Below are 17,419 nucleotides of genomic sequence, written 5' to 3'. Positions count from 1 at the left end.
ACAATTATTAATTATTAATGACATTTCGGTACGTTTCCAGCTTCAGCTGTTGGCTGAGCATGCGAAATGTGCGACTTGAACGACAACTTTGAGCTTTAGCAAAAGCTTTCTTTTCGTAATATCTGTTTGTAGCACAAGTAAAATGCATTTTAACAATTATGCATAATGAAGCTGTACTGCTCAAAGCGAAGTCTCCTGAAAGCTGCCCATGTGTGGCCGTGACATAGCTCGGGGGGTTTGTCGCTGGCTTCCTACCGCGGCAGCCCGGGTTCGAGCCCTGGTCAGGCCATGTGGGATTTATGGTGCACAAAGTGGCACTGGGGCAGGTTTTCTCCGAGCACTTCGGTTTCCCCTGTCAATTTTGATTCCACCGATTGCTCCACATCATCATCATCTGTCATCTGTGGCTGGTGCAGTAGACCAAACATTCGCCGCAGCACCAAGTGGACTCAGTCTCATGCCATAAGAAAAAATACAAAATAAAAATTAGCTGCCCATGTCCTGAGAGTTAGGAGGTATAGGTCCACCGTTGAGCATGAATGAGCATGTGGCACGAATGGGGGAGGAAAGGAATGCATATAGGATATTGGTAGGAAAGCCAGAAGGAAAGAAACCACTGGGAAGACCAAGGCGTAAGTGGGTGGACAATATTAAAATGGATATTACAGAGATAGGATGGGATGGTATGGATTGGATTGATCTGGTTCAGGATAGGGACCAGTGGAAGGCTCATGTGAGCACGGTAAGGAACCTTTGGGTTCCATAAAATGCTGGGAAGTTCTTGAGTAGCTGCAGATTTGGCTTCTCCTCATGAAGGGCTCAGCTCCATAAGCAAGTAAGTAAGGTCCACCAGTGAGGCGAGTTGACAGCCTCACTCCTGTTGCTTACATCTGGGGAAGCGACCCGCATACCCACTGTACTGGAGACTGGGTCGGTATCAGAGCCAGTTTCAAGTTGTCCCTGTGCTTAACTACTTAAGCATTATGCCATGAAGGTGTATGGGGGAATGGATGTATAGATCCATATTTTCTTGACCTCGGCACTAGTTGCAGGTGAGTGGTCAGCTTCACGCCCCTGCCACTTCACCCCCCTCCCCAGAGAAAGAGCCCCCGGTACATTGGATAGGAGGTTGGGTGGACCCCAGAGCCTGTGCGGGTGACGTGGAGAAGAGAAAATTCTTTCCCCCACCAGGACTCAAACCGCTTGGCTGTCCAGCCCACAGGCAGTCACTATCCCGACTGCGCTACACCAGCTCTGTAGAAATGAAAACAATCTCTTGTGCCTGGCAGGAATCAGACCCTTACAGCTCAATCATCAAACCCACAATTTAGTTGGTATACCGACTGATCTATTCCGGCTTGCTAAATTGTTAATATGTCAATGTAAAGATGTAACATACTTTCCAACATAAACCCTGACAAATATTAGAGGTCATAGGGGTTACTTTTAAGCACACGGACGTTGAAGTTGCTGCCATTCCATACAAGCATACATTGCATCACCAGACACAAGGAAACCATTGGCTCCATAAAGTTAACATACATTCTGCGAACTTTTGCATGTTGAACCTCTTGGTTACAGTACCACACACGTGACACTGTTAATAACACCATCACGTAAGCTGAATAGAAAACAGTATGAGAATTATGTGGTAATGGTCACTTTCTTATTGAATGTAAAGGCAAAATGTACCATAAAACACAACAGTAATTGAAAGAACCAATTTATTTATATCATTTTACTATAACACAGCTCGCTTCAGTAACATTCTCCATTCTTGAGATTTCTTCTAGTTAGCAAGGCTGAAGCACTGAAGTGATTCGCACTTTGCTGTCCATGATGGAAAACAAGCAGCTCTCACTGTATTCCATGCTCGTTTATAGTCATCTGACAAGTTCTTCAACTGTCTGTAAGGTATCTTAACCAAGCACTGTTCAATCTCTGTAAGATCACTCATCTTCAGAACTGTGGGCAGATGCAAAGCAGCAGCAGGCATCAATAACACCGCATTCACAAACTGCCGGAGAAGTTCTTTCTTGCAGATGAACAGTCGCCCTGCTGATGTGTGGGCAACTTTCTTCGTTATGCCCTGTTTTTTCCCCTCCACAGCCACTTCTAAAGCTCTGCAAAAAACATAATAAAACATCACTTGGTCTCTTCTGGTAACAACAGTAACAAACCCATCAGACTCCATGCTACATGCATATTCACTCATGCCTGTGCTGAGACTGATGCCTTCTTGGGGGATCAGCCATGTCAAAATGGACTGAGAAGACTTCACTGCATCCAGTCACCATGAAAGCTTAAAATCTTACATGAAGACTAATTCTTACTCTGTCATGCATCCTTCAGCCACAGTAAATTTATATTTCCCAATGTCACTGCCTCACTATTTGTGTCATAATGAATTCTGTGTGTGAAGAGCACCACATAAATTTGCACTGACTGAGACAACCTGCAAACTTTAACAGCAGTGGACATGTGCTTCTTTAGATTAGGGTGTCTTCAGACGTGACGCTATACAGTTTGGTGGACAGGTAAAGCTGCTGCCTCCAACCTGTTCTAAACACTCACTACTTTTGAAAAACAGATCTAATCTAAATAAAAAAGAATAAGAACAAAATAAATAAATAGATAAATAAAAAATACATTTGATTTCTTTATTGCTAGTGGGGCAGGATAAGTCCCTTGTACTGCGGCCACTTCTGGCCTATTGTACCAGCCCCAGATGACAGGTGAGGGTGATTGTGGAGCAATTGGTGGAATGAAGATTGGCAGGGGAAACCGAAGTACTTGGAGAAAACCTGCCCCAGCGCCACTTTATCCACCACAAATCCCACTTGACCAGACCCGGGATCGAACCCGGGCCGCTGCGGTGGAAAGCCAGCGACTAACCGCTTGAGCTATGGTGCGGCCTTTGTTTATGATTACTTTTTCACTTTTCCATTATTTTTGTTTGCAGAAGAAATTAACCTTTGTACATATAAATAAGGAGAAATACATTTTACAACCTATAATAACCTATTATAATAATAACCTATAATAACCTATAATTAACCTATAATAAAACTGATTAAATACAAAAATTTGCAATATGTTAATTAAAAAGCAAGTGATAACTGTGAAGTGTCACCGCGAAACAGTTTACTCACTCTACAACAATTGCAGGTAACTTGTAGGAAGATTTGTTATAATTTAGGGACATTTTGAAATTTCTTAATTAAATTTATACACAAATTCAAATATGCCAGTGGGTTAATTTCATGTAGCATTTTCTTTTTATATTTCATTCCATTTTGCTCACCACCTCACCAACCAAGAACTGTGTGTGTGTGTGTGTGTGTGTGCAAAAATACAGCAAACAAATTAATATATTCTAAAGGGTTCTGACAGTGTGTAATACTCAGAATTACTGGGTTTTTGGACTTTGTCCATCATCCAGCATTGTAGAAAATAGAAAACACAACATTTGGGGAACTGGAAACTGATGGACAAATTCCTCTGTACTTTTTTAAGTAATGATTTGCTCTGTTTCATTAATACTTTTGATTGACTTTGCTCTTTAACAACAGCAAAAATCTGCTTCCAGCTCTGAATCCTTACCTTTGTGGTACCTTACACCACACAATGCTAGATGCACAAGGCTGCTTCACCCCATTAGGCATTGGGGCATGTTTAAAGGGCAAAGTTGACTGTAGAATCAAGGGATAATGAACTCCATATTTTGATGGCAAAGACAGACCTTCACTGAGTGAGGAACCTCGATCCATTTCCTTGTCTTCTGACGAATTCTTCCTCCCATTAGGTTGGTAAATCAGCCGATCAATGATGGCTCTTTTAAGGGACATCTCTGAAAATGGACCTCCACCACCCACAATCACTGACTGAAAGTAGAGAGGTTCATTTAATAGGAGCGACAATAATGCTCCTTGTAGTCCAACCACATTCCACCTTGCAAACTTATCACTACACGAGAGAGACTGTGTTGGCTCTCCACGACCAGGCTTGGTTCTCAAAGCTCCCACGACATGGTAGTAGGCTCCTGGTAGGTGTGAATCTTGGAGTGACTGAAATGGAAGGCACTTTGCACCTGTTCTGTAGATGTCACCACTGACAGGTACTTCTGGCCTTTGCACATTATTATTCATGACTGATCTCTCTTTGCCACTACACATATTTGCTCTTCCAGCACTCGAATTTGCTTTCATATACTTGGAATCATTCTCTTCATCACACCATTCAATGTTGCAACATTTCCTTTTATTGCAATTTGCTTGTCTACTAACATTGCACTCTTCTCCTTGCATTGTCTGCACTGCCATTTCACTTGCCGCATTTCCACGACTGAAATTACAGTTTAAATGTTCTGTTGGAGCCGAAACACAGAGACATGTGGAATGTCTAGCGTGACACTGCACCGACTGCTCAGTGCCACATTTCAAACACAAACCCACGTCATTCTCGGAGAAAGGAACTTTAGGAATAATGGATGCGTCCCCACAAGGCACATGGCTTGTGAAAAAATGGAATGTAATGTTATTCTTAACCACACATTTGCCACCAGAAAAACACTTGAATATTTCTGATGAGCCAGTCTGGTAAGTCATAAGTACCTGGTCATACAGGTATCGAAGGAAACCCCTTCGAGCCATCACTTCTGCATGGCTGTCATTTAAAATATCTCCTGTTGGACTCATTTTGGATTTCCCAATGCACTTAGAGCCTGTGCCTAATGCAACAACATACTTTGGTACATTACTTGAACGGTCAGAACGTCTCTGCCAGCCATCTGCTACTACAATTCCCGCCACATGCGTCCACTCTCTTCCTTCCTTAGGTTTTCCTGTTTTGGGGAGGTTCATGTATTTGGAATAACACAATTCTGCTATCTCATTAGCAAAGTTCGTGTCCATATCGGATTCCACACTTTTTGCACTTTTATTTATATCAGTACTCTGTTCCATTTTCTTTAACATTCCGTAGAGTCCATACGGCATACACCATGAAGTAAGGGAACTGGGAAAATCAGAATTATTTTAAAACAAAAGTAATTTTCTAATTTATCGTGAAAATGTTATCCACTGTGAAGAAATGGTGCGGTTAGAGCACTGGTGTGGGGTCCCAGGCATACTTCTCCACAACCGGTATACTATTCAGCGTAACCATATCACTCTCAGAAATGATGAAATCCAGCTTTATGTTATCGGAAATGTGGTCTGGGCTCACAGATTTTGGAATGACACCTGAAACAGGATCACATCTGTTAACTTACAATCTGCACCACAGTGAAATACTTGGCTATTGTTATTTCATTCAAAAACCTTAAACGGGGTTCACTGTAATCTAAAATTCAGATCCTTCCTGTATTATGTAAGGTGAGAAAGTGAAAAGCTGCATTCATTGGTCTTATAAGTGGTATTCTTCATGATGCTTCCCTATCAAAATACTGCAAGTTTCTTATTTCTGTCATGCAACCAGCCTTAATTTAATTGCAATAACAACACTACAAGAGTATATAACCTTATATAATGTTTGCTATGCCCCAGCAATTTCTTCTGTCTTACACCCAAATCTGGGGCATGAGGCAGTTGTTGAGGCATTACACCAAAAACTGGAAGGTCATGGGTTTGATTCCTGATGAGGTCAGTGAATTTTTCAATTGACTTAATCCTTCCAGCAGCACTATGGCCCTGGGGTTGACTCTGCCCCTAACAGGAATGAGTACCAGGAATCTTCGTGGGGGTAAATGGCGGCAGGTGCATAAGGCTGACAACCTTACTGCCATCTGTGAGCCAACTGTATAGAAAATGTGGGAGCCTCGACATATCACAACCTTATGGGCCTTCACCAACTGTTACAGGAGAGCTTTAACTTTACTTTTTGCACCCAAAATCTGCAAAAAAGTGGCGACATACCTGTATTCTCACAGACAAAACAAAAGTGGCCTCAAGGAGCCATTTTGAAGTTTTAAACTCAATCAAGTGCATGGGAATGAAAATGCTGAACTGATGCTCAGTGATGAACTTACCAATGCCTTGCTGTAAAGCCCAACATAACAACACCTGCGCTGGAGACCGATCAAGTTTCTTGGCAACGGCTCCTACCGTAGCATCTTCCAACAGACGCCGGTCTGAGGAGCCCCCAAGTGAGCAGTAAGCTTGCAACAGAATACCTCGATCTTGGCAGAACTTCAGCAATTCAGGCTGTTTGTAGTGAGGATGATATTCAACCTAAATAAATTTATTTAAATGTGAAACATATATCTACCCACATAACGAACATTTCAAGGACCTGGTATGCAACCAAGATCAGAAAACTGCATTCTTGTGTGATTGAGCTTTCAATAATATTTTAAATTACACTCAGCAATTAACTAATAAGTCTTGTTTCATTAACTGGGACATGACCTCTTAGAGGGCATGTCAAGGTCACAAAAAGAGAAATGAACTGAAAGTGCACCAAACATGCAGTCAGCAGTTAGTTCAGTCTGGATGAAGACAAGGACAGCAACAGTCCTAGCCAGCAGGTGTAGTGAAAACCTTCTGGTCATCACAGAATCATGTGTTGTGACACTGCATATTATGGGAGGTGGTACAAATGTTTTGGAGGAACATACTTCCTCCATCTTCATGGTTAAAATAAAACAAATGACTTCTACAATGAAAATGAAGGCGGTATGTTCATCCAAACTCACTTACCAGACTACAGTCTTCTGACCCTTTCCGTTTGGGCTCGGACTGTGTGGGGCCCCCCTATTTCATCCAACATAGAGCCTCTTTCATTTGTCAGAAATCATCATGACTGTAATGCACTGAGCAGTTCAGTTGCATTGCCTTACTCCAGGCAGTCATGGTTCCTTTCTTAGCCTTTGAAGTATTTTAGATACAACGTACCTGATTTACAGCAGGAATGACCCCGTGAGAATTTTCAATGAGCTCCTTTAGATGCTGCACAGTGTAATTGGATATCCCGATGGCACGCAACAGTCCTTGCCGATGCAGTGTCACCAACTCACGCCAAGTGTCTGAACGAATTATGGCATTATCAGGACTGTACACGGGTAACCTGGATACCCCTGGCCAGTGAACCAGGTACAGATCCACGTAGGAAGTACCGAGCTTCTTTAACGAACTTTTCACAGCCTTCGTAGTGGTACCCACTCCATGGTCACCTGGATCTTAGAAAAGAAAAACAAAAAGAGTTACTTTGATAGCACAAGTGACCTGTGTTCAGCTTCTTGATGACAATACTCAGACCTGCAGAATTGTCTGTTCTGTCAGGTAGGGCCAAAATGTAAACTAACCCACAGGAACACATTTCAAAATCAGGGTCTTATGAAAATATGGGGCAGAGATACTAATACACTGTCCCTGACATACAGCCCCATAGTAAAGGGGGGTTTAAAAACCCTTATTTCCAGGTAACAGATTCTTCTTACCCGATTTAAGGTCCAACTGCCAACCTTGTACTGGGGACTGGAAGTCCCATATTCCTGGATTGATAAGGGTTAAGTCCTATGTCCCTCACAACACAGTGACAGCCACATTGACAGTTCTAAATACGGGATTTAAGTGTACGCAGTTTCCCACAGAACTCAGGAAGGAAGCATTTTGAAACACTCTCATAGAGTCAAGTGCACCTTGAGAGCCAGCTCACCTATTCAAAATGTGTTTCTTAACCATCTGTGCTATAGATGAAAGTGCTGCGTTACCAATGCTTTCCATTTTCACTTTACAAAAGTCATTAGGAAAATGAAGGTCAAACAGCACTTGTGTGCCTATCAAGGAAAATCAGCATAGGTATATGCCCAGCTACCAATAAGGTATGACAGGCTGGCTCCCTGTTATAGACTTCATAGTAACTGGCAGTTCACAGCGTATTGTCAAAAATAAAACTTTAGTTACCAAGTTTTGTTGTCAAAAATATATCCTCCCTGGAGAGACTGAATTTTGGTAGCAGGGTCTTCAAAGCTAGCCCTATCGCTTCCTCATTTCGATAAACAGCAGCTGTGTCTGTAACACACAGAACTGCATAAATATATGTAAATATGATTGTTCTAAGGAACTACAACAATTGCAAGACTATTCTGCCACAAGAAAAATCATATAAATACATTCAACATCTTCAGCATATATCCATGTGAAGACATACTGCTGAGCTACAAGACCTGAAAGGTCGATGGTAACTATATGCACCACCTGTTTTAACATTAAGAAATTAATTCTACATTCTGTCCACATGGTGAATTTGTGTGTTTCATTTGATTCTCACAATAAACAGTGATCATTTCCCTAAAAATTAGGGAGATCTAGTGCTTTCTGAGATAGTAACTGAATTTTTAAATAATATTTGTAGATGAACTCTTGGCTTAAAGAATTAACCTTATCTAATCTGACCCACAAACATAGAATCTGAACATGTCAGTATAAATGCAGACATGATCCAACTATGTATTTTAACCTCGATACCACGAGTGTAAGATTCAGTGAGTGTACTTGCCTCAAAGCATTGTGCAAGTCATAGAGACACAAAAATGGTAACCACATTATATAGCTTTGCCAAAAGCAAACCACAGTACTTTGTATACTGAACAAGAATACTGAATTACAAATGGTTAATATCACAACTTTGTTATACATTTTCTTGCTAAGTTTGTGAAACTAAACTGAATAAAGTAATATGCACTTCCTACAAGTTTTCTGTGTGAATCTGAAGAAAATCATGGAAAACTATGCATGTAAGGGGAAAGAAAGAGTGTCTGTTGTACTCACCAAATGCTCTATAACCAGCCTTCAATCCAGCCTCAATAACTCTATGTATTACACTTTGGCCATGAATCCTGTATGTACCTACTGAAGTGAAATAAATTATTAATTTCAGTTTGAACATGACTTTGATTTCCAAACCTACAAGCCCTTCTGTATACTGCAACCCGATAATGTGGTCAATATAATAAAATGCAACCGCAATTAAAAAAATCAAATTACAATAAACTGAACCATAAAGTTATCTCTAACATCATTTAAAACTTATCACACTTTAACTAAATATTATTTACATAGTTATCCCTATCCTTACATCCAACCATTGGCATTTTCTGGCCAGTGTTCAATGTGAAGTACTGCTTCTGCACTGCCATTGACGAAATGTTGGAGTCCTGAAAATTGGAAATTCTGATTTAGAATATTCATAAAAAGCATACATAACCTACAAAAACAATTAGTATGTTCGAATGCCTATTATTTCTTCGCCCTCACCACGTGAGAAATCTATATTAAGAGTTATAAATGTATTTTATCTTACCAAACTCCCCCCGTTGTATTCACACGACAAGAGACACACATGAAACAACACAGCGCTGCAAATGGTGACCCTGTAATTAGTCCACTTTCGCTATTAAAATAAATTCCAAACTTCGATGTCTCCTTTGACGCTTCATGCAATGTAATTTAACTATAAATGTACGATACATTACACGTACTGAAAGAAAATATTACTATTCCAATACTGCCCATTTGCATGGCCCACTTTTAACGTAACATACCGTAACATACCCTGCAATCGGGTATGGGAATGATGGGAACTTATGTGGACATTTTAACGATTACGAAGTCTTTCGTGGCAGAACTCTTGATAATCTCTCGAATATACGTCCAGATTTAAACTATTAATTTCAGTCTTTATATAGTACTTCACAGTTACGAATTAAACATTAATCACAATCTACAACGATCCTCAATGATTCAAGGCAAAGTTGAATACCCAAGGTTCACCACACGACTGTGAACAAAAATAACTGTACTCGACTACAAAACGACGACATTACAGAATGTTACATTTATTAATAAAGTACAGAATATCTGTGAATATGTGGAGATTATATCAGAAAAACTGCTTTGAAAATAGGAAGTTTCCATTTAACTGACTATTTGGCCAATGCCAATGAGCCGGCTTACCCCCTACATGTCTCCGACAGAATTACACGTATGGGAAAAGACATGCAGGTGGTGCATGACAGTGAGGGCGAGGTGAGCTGAACACATGCTACTGAATGGAGCAGCCCAAATTGAGGAAACGGCAACGCAGTTGCTCCATTCAGTAACACGTGATTGGTCAGGCTGATAACAATTCTTGGAAATTGCGGTTGCGTTGCGGTTGACAGTTTCCTTGGTGTGCCCTCGCACTAACTTTTCGAATTAGTTTACTTTTCTTGTACATGAACTTGGAGGTTTAAATTGCACTTTTAATTTTACATGCTTCGTTAGAAAAGCAACACAGAAATATGCGTTTTCTTACGCTGTCAACCAACAAGATCCACTGAAGAACTTAAGCAACGAGGAATATTGTTGTCGACGACTGCAAAACGGTTGAGCAGTCGCTTCTGTGAAGGCCGTGTCACATCGCGTTATTACCAGGGCTGGAAATGACTTCTGAAGCCTAGGCATATGATTCAGACCAGTATAAACAGCCGGGAGAATGACCACGCAAGCTTATGCCACATCATTGGTCAGAGCGATAGTTAGGTGTACTAAGCCATTGGGAATACAGTGTTTCCCGGATACAAAAATTTCCGCTGTTAGAAGTTACATGTTTTAATTCCCGCCAGAACTCTTGCCTCCACTCACTCCACCATGTCTTCACGTCGTGATGCTCAAATAATTTAAACACACGGACGTTACCTTTTACTTTTACTTTCCGAATACAAGTCTAGGGCGTTTTTACCTCTAGACCGCTTTAGACTCTCCTGTTAGGTATTAATTAAGTTATACGTAGGCCGCGCCATAGCTCAAGCGGTTAGTCGCTGGCTTCCCGCGGCGGCCCGGGTTCATTTCATTTCATTTTATTATCATTCAACAATCCATACATACAGGTATTACAACCATTTGGTTAGGGAAATTGTCAGTTTTACATCTAATTCTCGTGCATATCTTTACAGTATACACTGTACCACCCTAATATATTGGGTTTGTCATCTGAATAATATTATCTAGATCTAGTTACCATTAATTTCATTGTCTTTACACAAATACAACAAATTAATCAGCTACATCCCGGGTCTCGTCAAGTGGGATTTATGGTGGACAAAGTGGCGCTGGGGCAGGTATTCTCCGAGTACTTCGGTTTCCCCTGCCAATCTTCATTCCACCAATCGCTCCACAATCACCCTCACCTATCATCTGGGGCTGGTACAATAGGCCAGAAGTGGCCGCAGTACAAGGGACTTAGTCCCACCCCACTAGCAACAAAAATAAATAAATAAATAAAATATAAAAAAAAAATTATGTGTACATTTTCCTAACTTGTTCATGCGCAGGTTCCAGGCATGACAGATCGATTAATGATGATGTAGGGCGGAGTATATGTCATGGTCTCTCTCAGTCCCTCATTGTAAAATGCTAAGACCACGACCGTTTCTTTCCTATTCATTATTCACCAATCACTCTACTGGTCACCCTCCCAATATGGTTAAGATGCTCTAGATTAGTGGTTCTCAACCTTTGTCAGAACGCGGTCAGGTAAATTCTTTTTTCTTTAAGACGAGGGCCCGGTATAACCGATGCGAGGTCCTGGTACAGGGCCACGGCCCGGCGATTGAGAAACACTGGTCTAGATCAGTCTAGATCGTCTAGATCCACAAAAGAGAGTGACATTACTGACCGAGTTACCGACGCCGCTCAAAATACTACGAACCTTAGGTCACAGATGGCATCAATGCCTACAGGCCGCTATTCCGAGCTGCGGGGGCCGGTTATTCCGGTGACTGACTTCGGCAGTTCGGCAGTTCGGCAGTTTCCATTCAGGCAGGTCGGTGTTGGTTTTAAGAGGCGTTAGTATATGTAACATGGCGGTGTGGTAGTTTGGAAACAATGTATCAGATTCCACATCCGTCCAAGCAGGATCAGCGCGCAATAATTCAGTTTTTGGGTGCAGAGGGTTGTCAGCCGGCGAAGATTTATCAGAGGATGCAGGCAGTGTATGGAAATGCATGTGTGTCCAAGACAACCGTGAATGCCTGGTGTAGGCATTTCCGCCAGGGTCGGCAGTCCACTGCTGATTTAGCGAGGCCAGGTGCTTCGCGTTTCGCTACGACGCCCGCAAATATTGCAGCTGTGGAAGCATTAATACGAGGCGAAAGACGTCTGTCCATTAGGGCCATAGCAGCGGACCTAAACATCAGTGTAGGAACTGTGCATTCCATAATTCAGAATTTGGGGTACATACTTAGATTATGTTGAAAAAGCACAATTCGTTGTGGACTTCTGGTTCAGATTCTGGATCTGTTTTTCTGTACTGTCTACGCTACGAGCGGCAGTGCGTGACCCGCAGAAAATAGACAGTAAAGCATGTTTCTCAGACTGTGGTAGTGGTAGCCTAGGGGTTCCCAAAGCAGTTTCTAGAGAACCATAAATATTTTCAGTATTCCCGTTGGAAACTGTTATCCATGGGTGTTAATTTGAAGCAGTTCAGAATAAGCATGTACAAATGACAGGAAGATAATAATTGTTTATTTGTGTTATAGGAGCTTTACATTGTGTATTTACCCAGTTTTATGATTTTGAGAACGGCCCTTTGTATCAGTCGCAAAAAGTTTGAGAAGCGTTGTACTATGGGGTGCTGAGTTGTACAACATATAGGAGGAAATATAGGCGGGCTAGTGGGGGTGTATTACGAAGAACTGCTATAGGGAAGCATGCAGATATGTAAAAAAGACTTTGACCCACAGAATTTGCAAATAATTTATATTATATTGATGGAAAACATTGTGGGGCAAAAATAAACATCAGTAAGATGAAAGGTAAAGGAGGTTGCCTGAATAGTACTGTGTACATGGTGTTATCTGACAGTGGCTGTGGAGGGAAGGCTCCACATTTTTGGGGTAAAATGGTCAGTATCGTGATCAGCCTGCCTGATGAACTGACGATCGTAGTACCCCATGTCAGTGATGCCTCAGATGAGAATGTCATACACATTCTTAACCGTAATTATGTAAGTGTATGTTCGTTCTGAAGTCTGCCGCTGTAATAGGTTTAGTTCTGGAAGCTGTATCCTGCAAATTGCTTGAAACTGTTTATGGTTGGATTGCCTGTACTTGGGAGGGCAGCCTCTGAGTTGTGATAATGATTCTTGCTGATGATAAAACAAATGGCCATACTCCAGGCAGAATTCAAACAGCTGATTCCATTATGTGCCCTTGCAGTTTATTGGAAATTAATCAAATTGCACATGTAAATAGGACATATGCACAGGATTTACTAAGGGAAAGGATGGAATCAAATTAAAATAGAATCACCTCTGGTGGAGTCAAAAAATTTATTATAGATTTTGATCAGTTAACAATATTGTGATTGCCTCGGGTAGTCTGTAATGGTACAGAATTTGTTGTAAAGTGAAATGTTTTTGTTTCAGAATAGTGAACAGCTTGAAGAGGAAAGGAAAGCAGAATTCATGGAAACAAAGAGATGATGAAGAAACTAGGATGCCATCAAAAGCCAAAAAGGTACATTTTTGCTCTTCCTTTGAATGATATGTCTAGAATAAACATTTGCTTACCTCAGAGAATCATGTAGGCAACAGACGACTATTTGTGCGCAGTGAGACTGTGCTGGTCCGTTAGTGTGCGTTTGGCGGTAGTTGCAGTGAGGCAGTAGCAGCTCTGTTACTCCGCGTGTCTCGTCATGGCTGGTTTGCCTTTTGGCCATGGTGATGCACACACAAAAGGGTGAGATAGTTTACATAGGTTTACAAAAGGAGGTAAACAAAAGCATTTGCTTCATATTATAATCCCTGGATTGGAAACAAAGGCACTATAGCATGCTGAGTGTAATTCGGACTGATGACTCTGATATGCTCTTCTCTAAACATAAATATAATACGTTTTTCTAGTTACACACGAGTAAGCTGTAATTATTCCTTCGTAACAGTTCTAACCACTGTATGCTGTGACACTGGTGAGCGAAGTGGCCGCTCTGTATAGCCTGGACAAGGAACGGGTGCCGAGCACACACTTACAGTTATATTTTCTTTGAGCAGGTTGAGCCGTTTGATGAAGTTATGATTAAACAAGAGCCTCTGGATGAAGTGTCTTCAGACTCGAACTGTCTGCTTCCTGAAGTCAGCGTGAAGCACGAAATGGATGACCCGATAGCTGTATAGCAGAGAAACTCTGACGACAGGTACAGGTCACACAAGTTTACACTCTCGATGTTTACAGAGGCGTGTAGGTGCGATAACATTGAAACAATTCAGGGCAGTGTTGAATGCACAGGCTTAATCTGCCTGCGAACTAAGCAAATCAGCAGTGTGACTTTCTAGTCGCTGTATGTCTGCTTAGCGTTGTCCTGACTGTGCAGAATAATCACCTGTACAGATTATCATCAGTTACCTTCCATAGTGGTTCACAGTACATAACAGAGATTGCAATTTTGAATGAAGCCACGTCTTTAAACTGTCTCGCCACGAACGAAATGCAGTACAGCCTCGATAATCCGAACTAGTGAAGGCACTGGTGAGTTCAGAATATCGATTTGTTTGGATTGCTGCATTTCAAACAAAATTATAATTTTTAGTGAAATTATTTATTCAAATGATTTATAGGTTCATATTATACATTCACAACTGGATCACATAAATGTTTTCACTTCATGCTGGACTCCACGTAGAGAGGCAGGTCTGTTATCACTTATCATGTTTCACAGTAATTCATTTTTTCTGAAATTAAGTAAAATAATTTTATTAAATTATGTCTATTGACAGCAGTTCCTCCGCCTGTCTGGCACTGTGTTGCTGTATTCGCTCCTCTGCCAGAACCTTTGAATACTTGAATCAATTTCTCCCCAGACTTCGATTATGGCTGAAATTTGTAGTCTGGTGTTGTTTTGTTCATTATTTCTTGGCTCTTAATATTTACAGCAAAGTAATATTCCTGCAGGATATGTAGTGACACGAGGGATGTCCAAAGCATGCATGTACATGTATCACAGTACAGTAATTGTTTTGCTTTTCTGCTTGTGCCACCATTCCTGTTCATGATTTTGGACATCCGAAATATGATTGTGAATAACTATCATAAATCCCATTCATTGAGAGAAGGCATCAGATTTTAATTAACGCACTGATATCGAAACTTACCTATATTACTTTCTCTTTCAGAGCTTCCAATGCCAGGAGTGCCCAGAACAAATTGTTTGTTTACCTTTTAGTTTGACTGCCTCAGGAAGATTCGCCGGTCATCCAGCTCTGTCCGGAGGATGTGAAGCCGTCCAGCTGTCCGCTTGTCTCTTACACAGTCCCATTGTTATTGTGATCATGCAGGAGTTGTTCACTGTCTGAAATACATAAAAACAAAAAATGTTTCTTTGAGCTTACATTAACAAGGCAGCAGAGTTGATGGCACTCTGCATAGTAGTCATGCAGCTTAAACAACAATTTTTACAGTATATTTTATAAAAACTTCTAACATTTAAGGCTGAAACATGGACTGTTAACGAGACGGGAACAAAATCAAAATTGAACCAATGCAGTTTTTCAGAAGCACTGAGGGGAAAACAAGAAAGGATAGAATATAAATGAAATTCTTAGAGAAGGTGGAATTCAGAGTTTGTGAACAGAGTTTGGCCATGTGAAGATATGGACAGAAAAATGGCGTAAGAATTAATATTTAAAGAAAGTGACATATTGAACAGTGAGACAGTTCATGCAATTTCTGCAAGTCAGGTAAGCACTATTCAAGCGTGAAGATTTTGCAGGGGTGCAAAAGAGACCCATGACTGGATACTGCCTGTCCACCAACCCATGCAAACATAAAGTGGTGCTGGAGGAAAAGGAACTTTATAGTTGAGACGGAACATCCCCATGAGACAACTGCTCTAGTCAATGTTTAGCATTGGCAAACTACAAAATGAAGGTATCCCAGCTCCACGCACTCTCTGTTTATTTATGGTTTATTTAATGATGCTGTAGTATACAATGTTAAGTGGTGGGTGACTGAAGAATAATTTGGAAAATTTATGGGAGGAAGTGGTCATAGCCTCATTTGAGGCTCTGTCCAGACAAAGAAAATTACAGAAACTCTCGGTCACGGTAGCCAGTCTTGGGACCAACATTTGACTGAGGCGTCTTGCCAATGCAGTCAGAAGTATTACTGCTTAAACCAGTTCAGTGTTACCGTTCTTAAGAAGGCGGCTGTCTCCTGGGATGTGATGCTAAGTCGTTCCATGGATACAAACCAACGTTTTGGAGGACTGTAACACGATAATCTTTATAGTCACTGCCGTGAGAACCTCAGATCTCTCTTCTCACTTTCACTTATGCACTTCACACAGTAATGGACCAGGAGTTATGTTTTTTTTTTTCACTCAAGTACTTTAGTGTCTAAAAGTTTGTGACTCATTGATTCACTGTACAAATACTGTGTTGGACATTGTTGATTGCTTGACACACATTACAGACTTTGAGAATGTTCCAGAGTTCCAGGTTCAGTAACAAGCATGGAGTTGCTTTACAAGCAAAGTAAAGTACCAGTTGCCAAAGGAGCACATCAGTGCGTTCATCACTTCACTTGATGCAAATATCCAGAAATTTCATTAACCCTTTGAAGTTCATGTAAATTGTATATATAAATGTTCAGTTTGTACCTTGCGGTAAGCACTGTACCTCCACAGTGACCAACCACTTAATGTTTTATTCACAGTTTATTGTGAGAATCGTGTCAAATACACAAATACACTGTGGACAGAATGCAGGCCTCTGAATGTTGAAACAACTGGTATATGCAGTTACTGCTGTAATCTAAAGGGTCACTGCTTCTGAGGCATGGGTTAGCGTAGGCTGGAGATATTTCCAGCTGTGTGTATACTGATTTATTGAGCTTTATGCTGGTTACAAAGTCCTACAACTGTATGTTTATGTATTTAATGATGTTTTTAAGTTCATGGATTAAATATTGTTAAATGAGACGTGAAAATGATAATTAATGGTAAATGGGTTACACACTTCTTTTCTGAAATGCAGTATGAATTAAATCCAGACTAATGTCTCTGGGCCCTCCCTTTTCCTTAAGTACCTTTTACATTACATGATGTATGTGCCACCTGCACATGTATTCCAGTGTATTCCGTACTGTTCTGTAGTTAGCAAAATGAAGACAAAATAGTGGTCAGACAACTCCATGGAGTAAAGTCTGTCTGGAAAAAATTATGATTGCAGAGGTGATTAAGAAATTCTCTACCTTTTATTGAATCTGTGTGCACCAGAGCTCACCACTGGAACCAGTCCTGAGCCACACTGTTGCATCCTACTTTCATGTCCATTTTAATAGTAACCTCCCCATCTAATATGCTACAAGCCAGAAGGTTGTGGGTCTGAGTCCCGATGAGGTGGATTTTTTCAAGTGACCTAATACTTCGAGCCGCACTATGGC

General features: G+C 40.9%; 3 protein-coding genes across 7 annotated transcripts; 1 reads left to right on the top strand and 2 right to left on the bottom strand.

Annotated features, from left to right (window-relative positions):
• Positions 1-1,707: 1,707 nt before the first annotated feature.
• LOC111862138 (tRNA-specific adenosine deaminase 1) lies at positions 1,708-5,014 on the bottom strand. The gene is made up of 2 exons (XM_023847307.2): positions 3,604-5,014; positions 1,708-2,123 (listed from the first exon to the last, which is right to left on the bottom strand). The coding sequence occupies exons 1-2, from the start codon at positions 4,995-4,997 to the stop codon at positions 1,790-1,792; spliced, it is 1,728 nt and encodes a 575-aa protein (XP_023703075.1). The 5' UTR covers positions 4,998-5,014; the 3' UTR covers positions 1,708-1,789.
• A 71-nt stretch (positions 5,015-5,085) lies between these two features.
• On the bottom strand, positions 5,086-15,273 carry LOC111862139 (glyoxal reductase). 4 transcript variants are annotated; one of them, XM_033750570.1, is made up of 8 exons: positions 15,194-15,273; positions 13,552-13,689; positions 9,079-9,157; positions 8,772-8,852; positions 7,905-8,012; positions 6,894-7,177; positions 6,029-6,230; positions 5,086-5,243 (listed from the first exon to the last, which is right to left on the bottom strand). In XM_033750570.1, the coding sequence occupies exons 3-8, from the start codon at positions 9,137-9,139 to the stop codon at positions 5,101-5,103; spliced, it is 879 nt and encodes a 292-aa protein (XP_033606461.1). In that variant the 5' UTR covers positions 9,140-9,157; positions 13,552-13,689; positions 15,194-15,273; the 3' UTR covers positions 5,086-5,100. The 4 variants fall into 4 exon arrangements, with proteins under 4 accessions (XP_033606461.1, XP_023703077.1, XP_023703076.2 ...); XM_023847309.2 differs by lacking the exons at positions 13,552-13,689; positions 15,194-15,273 and adding exons at positions 9,304-9,373; positions 9,545-10,089; XM_023847308.2 differs by lacking the exons at positions 13,552-13,689; positions 15,194-15,273 and adding exons at positions 9,304-9,373; positions 9,482-9,520.
• Positions 11,790-16,955, top strand: LOC111862135. Of its 2 annotated transcripts, none has more exons than XR_002842378.2 (4): positions 11,790-12,179; positions 13,408-13,498; positions 14,032-14,174; positions 15,151-16,955. XR_002842378.2 is itself a non-coding variant. In XM_023847302.2 (4 exons), exons 1-3 carry the CDS (start codon positions 11,868-11,870, stop codon positions 14,152-14,154), a joined length of 561 nt encoding a protein of 186 aa, XP_023703070.1. In that variant the 5' UTR covers positions 11,790-11,867; the 3' UTR covers positions 14,155-14,174; positions 15,151-16,953. The 2 variants fall into 2 exon arrangements, 1 of the variants encoding a protein (XP_023703070.1); XM_023847302.2 differs by having other exon boundaries at positions 11,790-12,214; positions 15,151-16,953.
• Positions 16,956-17,419: the final 464 nt, after the last annotated feature.

This window comes from Cryptotermes secundus, unplaced genomic scaffold (assembly GCF_002891405.2).
Source record: "Cryptotermes secundus unplaced genomic scaffold, Csec_1.0 scaffold770, whole genome shotgun sequence".
Taxonomy (NCBI): domain Eukaryota; kingdom Metazoa; phylum Arthropoda; class Insecta; order Blattodea; family Kalotermitidae; genus Cryptotermes; species Cryptotermes secundus.
Note: the sequence above shows the minus strand (reverse complement) of the source record. Positions and strands in the feature narration are given on the sequence as shown.